Here is a 6,965-nt window from a genome sequence, read left to right on the forward strand (position 1 = left end):
CGTTAAAATGACTTTGTGTTAACGCATTATTATCATGTTAACTTTGACAGCCCTAATTTCTAAATATGTGTGTATAAACAGTTTATATATATGCGTATATAAACAGTATATATAAATATATATATGTATATATATATAGTAGCTTTTTATCTCATAACACCTTAATTCCATATAACTACATGCACGTATCACAATATGATCTGCAGAAGTATGCAGTTTAGTTCAAATTTTAATAGAATTTATAATCTGAATTGACATGTGAATACTGAGTCCACATAAACACACCTGTGTGGCAAGCAGTGGACATTTAGATTTTAGTGGAAAAGAATAACTGAAAATGAGTTTCAAAGCGGATTATCTGAAGTTTACCTCCAGCTTCTCTCCACGTGGCGATCTGGCCCCGAGGACAGATTTCTGTTGGCAGTGAGAAAAAGCCATCTGCTGCTGTTTAACCCTCCCATTAAAACACTGCACAGAAAAGCAGTGTGTGAACGTGGGAGTATGTTTGTGTGTGTGGGAGACAGGCAGACAACCACCAACATCAGGCCATTTGAGTTTACCTTTTTACTCCAACAATGGGGGGAATATAACAGTTTTTAATGGAAAATGACAGTATTACGTCCTGCAGTTTCACCACGTTCCAAACTATTTTAGCTTCTGTAACCTGGAGAAACAGCATCCCGTCGTATCCCTTTTTCCCCCCACCTGGTATTTAAAGACCTTGAAACAGCAGCTCTTCCAGTTAATGATTGGCCACTGCGGGGGAAAGTGTGCACTTACACTGTTGACTCTTATCGCTGCTGACCACAAAGCCACTGGAGCAGTATCTCCGAGGCTGACATTAATGGAGAGCACAGTGCTTCGTTTTAAAGAGACAGGTCAATTTCTTTTCTTGTCTGCTGTGGAAGAGATAGCACGCAGAGACACTGTTCACACAAATGGGTCTTTAATTGAGAGCAGGGTTTGCAGTTTGCCGGTGTGTGATTGCAGCCAGGCTACATTCATTGGCTAATAGAACAGAAAACAAAACGGAAATTATGAATTGAATAAAGATGATTGGAATATGTGCCCTGTCTTCGTCTTCTCCCTTCATCTCCTGTCCTGTGATAACACTGATTGCTATTTTTTCCTTCTCCAAAAGGAAATTTAACACTTAAAAATACTAGTTCTTCATGTGGGAGTGAGATCTACATCCATACTTCAGTGGGTTCGGCCAGCAGAACCCTTTATTTTTCAGTCGCACAGCAGTTGTTGAAATAGTCACAAAATTGTAATGTATTGATTTGTGTACATAGACATGAATTTCACATTTTTATTCGTGATGGTCAGCACAAAATCAATTTGTATGTAATCCACATAATTGTGAATCGGAAGTATAAAGAGCGGCAAATGCCACATAGGAAGGAGGTCAGGGTGGATTGGTGGGTCTTTCACCCAGGAGACCAGTGTCCGTGTCCGGTGTGAAGTCAAAGTTGATTTATTTGGCATGTAACTTCCGTACTCGAGTTACGACACTTCCGGTGTTCTTTTAACCCAAACCACAATCTTTTCCTAAACGTAACTAAGTAGTTTTGTTGCCTAAACCTAACCAAGTCGATCTTTCCTAAACCTAACTAAGTACTTTTGTTGCCTAAACCTGACCAAGTCGATCTTTCCTAAACCTAACTAAGTAGTTTTGTTGCCTAAACCTGACCAAGTCGATCTTTTCCTAAACCTAACTAGTAGTTTTATTTTGAAAAGACTGGAGCGGAAAATGGGATGTGCGTCACATGTTGATGAAAGTCCTGCTGAGCGTCCGAAAAAAAGGGAAATTTGTGTCTATGTACATGAATCAAATAGATTCAATTTCATGTCTATTTCACGAACTGCCGTGAGACTGTGTTGTTATTTTACACTGATTATTTTGACTGCTTATCTAAAGCCTCAGATTTCCTTCCCAAAGAGACCAGCCTCTGTACCGGCACATCTGGAGCCAAGGCCGAGTCCCACCAGCTGTACTCAGGTGAAAGCACACATGTGGGCCTGTTATCGATCAGGTAGCGGTTCAGGTAGCTCTCCTCGAGGCCCCTGGCCATCACCCCGTTGGCCTGGTCCGCCAGAATGAGCAGAGAACAGGCTCGAGCCAGTCTGTTCATCTCAGAAACCAACCCTCCGTACAGCTCTGAGGTGTAGTAGTAGTCTCCCTCGTCCTCCTCAACGCACGCTGACGAATCCTCCTCAACTTCGTAAGGAAATGTATTTCGCGGCATCCCGTAGAGCTCAGGGTGCAACGTGGCCACCAGGTCCCCCAGGATTTCCTCCCCCACGGGGGCCAGAAACTCCTGATCGATGTCAGCGCAGAAGATGTACTCGACCTCGCTGCTGATCGGGTTTCTGATGGCGTCGGCGAGCAGGGTCATCCGGCGACGGGCCAACCTGTCCCAACCAGGCAGCTCTGCGATAGGAATCACCTTCAGCTGTCGCTCAGGCCCCAACTCGATGGGGGGATACAGAGAGTTGGGATTGTCCGTGAGGATGTAGTAGGTGACCTGTTCACCAGGGAGGAAGTGGCTTTCAGCTGAAGAGAGGAAACGTTGCACGAACTTGGCGTAGATTCCCACCACGACGGCCAGCAGACCGATACGGATGTCCTCTTGTGCGAATTTCGCCCTGCGCCCAGCTGACTTACGGGTGTCACCCCACACTAAAGGAGCACCCCACGGTGTCTCCAGAGGAGTTTGTGGTGTCGTTGACTTGATGACCGTCATGTCTGTCATTACTCTTCCCTTGTCCTTTCCCAAACCACGAAAGATAGGATGAGGTGACTTCACGCCGACAGCGGCTTTATGTGCGTAGAGGAAGTCTGAGGGAGCAAAACATGTTTTTTTCTTTTTTATTTCAACACCAAACTAGTTTTTCTGACACTTTTTGTGAAGTAGCCTGCGTACACTTCTGTAAAGCTGGAGAAAAAGTTCAATCCAATTGATCAAAACCAACCTTATTTAAAGTACTTTTTAACTTGATATTTAGAGGAGATGCATATTTATAATAATCTATCACAATCAAGACAACAGGACGAGACAGGAATCTACTTAGCATGCAACAATAAAAGTTGTACTTTACATTTACTTTGCCTCAAGCACATTTTTTTCTATGTGCATTCAGTGTCCCGGCACAAAGTGTTAGAGTAGAACAAATTCTTCTGCACACTTACATATGATAAGAGACAGGAGAAAACAGTACAGGACCAGTTGTATTCTGGTCACTCTGATTGGTCCTGTTTGAAGGTCAAACACACACACATGTACATGCAATTCAATGAAACCAGTACAAGCTATGTGCTCTTCCAGTTAGCATGTTTTACTTACAAAATGTTCCATTAAACACTGACAGGTATAAAAGACCCAAGCTCATAGGAATGAAAAGAATGTGCTGATACAGAAATATGTAGCAACCTGTGACTGCACAAATAATGTAATCTTTATGTAATACTTATACGCTATGTACTATAGCCTATGTAATGTCTGGAGGCTGTATATACATATGATATAACTTACTTGATATTTATATAGGCTAAATATTGTGAATTATGCATTAAAATGTATGAGGTAGTAGTCTATAAAATGTAAACATGAAACATGAATATGTGCAATTATTTTACTATAATTAACTCAAATTTAAAGGGACAGTGTGTAGGATTTGGCAGCATCTAGTGGTGTGAAGGAGGCTGAATAATGCTACGATACTTTACGCTGTGTTAAATTTTGGCGAGGAAAAACTGTCATGGCCATTTTCAAAGGGGTCCCTTGACCTCTGACCTCAAGATATGTGAATGAAAATGGGTTCTATGGGTACCCACGAGTCTCCCCTTTACAGACATGCCCACTTTATGATAATCACATGCAGTTTGGGGCAAGTCATAGTCAAGTCAGCACACTGACACACTGACAGCTGTTGTTGCCTGTTGGGTTGCAGTTTGCCATGTTATGATTTGAGCATAATTTCTATGCTAAATGCAGTACCTGTGAGGGTTTCTAGACAATATTTGTCATTTTTTTGTGTTGTTAATTGATTTCCAATAATAAATATATACATACATTTGCATAAAGCAAGCATATTTTTCCACTCCCATGTTGACAAGAGTATTAAATACTTGGCAAATCTCCCCTTAAGGTATATTTTGAACAGATAAAAAACGGGTGATTAATTTGCGATTAATCGCGAAGCTAACGAGAAAACATCGCTTCTTAGTATCAGGTGATTAGAAACTAATGGAAACATAGTTATGAATATTATATTCCATTTCTGCTAATAGATCCCCCGAAATGGTACACACTGTTCCTTTAAATTTTACTCAAATGTAAAGATTTTAAAAGATTTTGGTTAACTATTGACATACAATGAGATCAAGAGATGATATAATGAGACAGTGCTGAAAGTTCTGTTCTGATTTTGAGGAAGTTTAGTAAAAAGGTAAGATAAGAAACATGAGTTATATGAAATGAACAAGCAGTGACAACTGGGACATACACAACTATGTCATCTAAAACTGTACACGTAAGAAGGCAGACTGGGCTGATGGCTGTTAGAGATTAAGAGGAAAGAGATTGATCATGAACCAAAAGCTACACATTGCATTAGATAGACCTTAAGTCGAAGCACATGTGAGTGAATGTAGATGTTTATCTCCACATGCAGTCCCCTGAGTCCTGCATGCTCTCTCACCAGCCAAGAGATTTGGGGACAAATGCACAAAAGTTCTTGGACGAATCAAAGACTTATTTTTCAGGATCAGATTACACGTATAGAAAAACCTCTGAGAAGAGCTTTCAAAAGCTTTTAACTGAGCATGTACAAGTACGGCAGTCACAAATCAATGACAAGTGAAGAGTGAAGAAGAAGAAGAGGTGGAGCAGTGGCTGAGGTTGTACTGACCTGCGGGCGTCTTGCAGAAGTGGAACAGCGCCATATTGTGACCTGCTGGTGGATAAACACACAAACCTTTGTCTGATGCCACTATTTTTTGCCAAAAAGAATCTCTGCTTTTCTCTCACTCTGTTTCTCTTCCTGGAAATGTGCTGTTTAACTCACTGTTTTCCGCTGATGATGATTATTTTCTTACCTTGCTCCCTCTTTCTCTGTCTTGTCACTGCTTTTATAACATTTTCCACTCCCTTTTTCTTCACATATCTTCTTTCTCTCGGCCCCCCTACCTCACTTTCCCCCTTAGGCTTTTGCAGTTTTTCAGCTTTGGAGAAAACCCAAAGCAACCAGATGTGTGGGGAATCTGGGCTAATGGGAGGAGCTCAGGAGTGGAGGGATAAGACACGGTAGAATTAAGTAAAGAGGGAAGTGGATTTTAACATTCTTTCCTCCCACTCGTGTTGCAAGGATGACGATGGACGATAGAAAATGGGTGGTCACTCAAAAACTCTCGGGGGAACCTCAATAAATGCTTCTCAAATTCATGATCCTGACAGAAAATCCCACTTCACACATCTGAAGTGTTTCATGATCCTGCAGAGAGCAGAGTTAGTAGGAGGCAAACAGACATAATACTGTGTTTTAAACCAGGCTGCAGTTCACGTCAGCAGGATGTTGTATTCTTTCTGTCCACAAGGTGGAGGCACTCAATAGGAAATACAAATGAAGAAGCTGTGCACGTCAACAGTAACCATAAAGAGACAACATACATTAAAGAGGTTGTTTATCAAGATATGATTTTATGGAACATTATAATTAAAAGGGATATTAAAAGACGATGATTTAAAGCCCTCAAAGGGATCCTTATCACCTAGTTGCTGAACTCTATATGATGACATTTCCTGTACGTTCCAATACCCATACTGCCATACTATTTAGGATGCCAGAAAAAGATTCAGTGTGTCCCAATACATAGTATGTCAAACGCAGTTTGCCAAAAATACCAGGATGTCCTACTGTATCTGGCCGCATTTTGCAGTATGTAAGCCATCATGCTTTTCTGGCTATTCTGACCCACAATCCTCTGCACAGTGGACATACCAGCAAGAGGGTCAAAGTTCAGGCGCAATGTTATGATGAAGTAGTATGTACCAGTTGTATGCAACAGTATGTACTTCGTAAGGGCAGCTGCAGTATGTACTAAAACTAAAAGAAAAAGTATGTGATTTGGAACGTCGCCTTCTTGTGTGTGAGTTGCTGTGAGTGTTGTGTTTCATTATTTAAGAGATTTAAAGTGTGTCTCATTAGAATGGGCCATATGGCCAAATGTTAAAATCCAAAAATGTTCAATCTTGGGTACGATGCACAAGTTTATTTTAATTTAAACAAGAGTCTGCAAACATCAGCATAATAACATGCTCACAATGACAATGCTAGCATGCTGATGTTTCACAGGTATATCTTCACCATCTTAGCTTATCATGTTAGAATGCTAACATTAGTTACTTATTATGACTTATCCCTAAACCTACGGTACAGATGGGAATGTAGGCTGTTGGTTTCACATGCATTTGGTCATAAACCAAAGTACTGGCAAATTAAAGTTTGACCTGCTGTTGATGCTACAGTGAAGATGAAAAGTAAAGTGATCACCAAAGTCATTATAGGATTCATCCTCTGGGGAGCATAAATGTCTAATTCCAAAGAAAAAAAGCATTTCCTGCACATTTATAAAAAAATTGTAAACACTTTTTTAATAAATCAATGTAGAGGTGATAAGTGGGTGCGGGAATTGCCTTTTGGAATTGAATATTCAGGGGAATCGATTCCCTGTACCACAAAGGAGACAAAGCAAGTGGTGTGCGTGTTGTTTCTATTCATCTTGAACATGAATATCTACAAAATGTCCTGACAATCCATCCACTATAGCTGCTGAGATATTTCAGTCTGGACTAAAGTGGTGGACCGACCAACTAGACCAACATTCATTTATCAATGCTGCTAGCGCGGCTGAACATGTGAGTTATAGAGATATGGACTGTCAGCACCACTTGATTCCATTA

General features: G+C 40.8%; 1 protein-coding gene across 8 annotated transcripts; it reads right to left on the bottom strand.

The window, feature by feature from the left end:
- Positions 1-1,375: 1,375 nt before the first annotated feature.
- LOC119494578 (globoside alpha-1,3-N-acetylgalactosaminyltransferase 1-like) lies at positions 1,376-5,310 on the bottom strand. 8 transcript variants are annotated; one of them, XM_037780584.1, is made up of 4 exons: positions 5,102-5,310; positions 4,915-4,956; positions 3,194-3,256; positions 1,376-2,842 (listed from the first exon to the last, which is right to left on the bottom strand). In XM_037780584.1, exons 2-4 carry the CDS (start codon positions 4,946-4,948, stop codon positions 1,899-1,901), a joined length of 1,041 nt encoding a protein of 346 aa, XP_037636512.1. In that variant the 5' UTR covers positions 4,949-4,956; positions 5,102-5,310; the 3' UTR covers positions 1,376-1,898. The 8 variants fall into 8 exon arrangements, with proteins under 8 accessions (XP_037636512.1, XP_037636503.1, XP_037636496.1 ...); XM_037780575.1 differs by having other exon boundaries at positions 4,915-4,959; XM_037780568.1 differs by having other exon boundaries at positions 5,071-5,310.
- Between the last annotated feature and the right edge of the window lie 1,655 nt (positions 5,311-6,965).

This window comes from Sebastes umbrosus, chromosome 1 (assembly GCF_015220745.1).
Source record: "Sebastes umbrosus isolate fSebUmb1 chromosome 1, fSebUmb1.pri, whole genome shotgun sequence".
NCBI classification, from domain to species: domain Eukaryota; kingdom Metazoa; phylum Chordata; class Actinopteri; order Perciformes; family Sebastidae; genus Sebastes; species Sebastes umbrosus.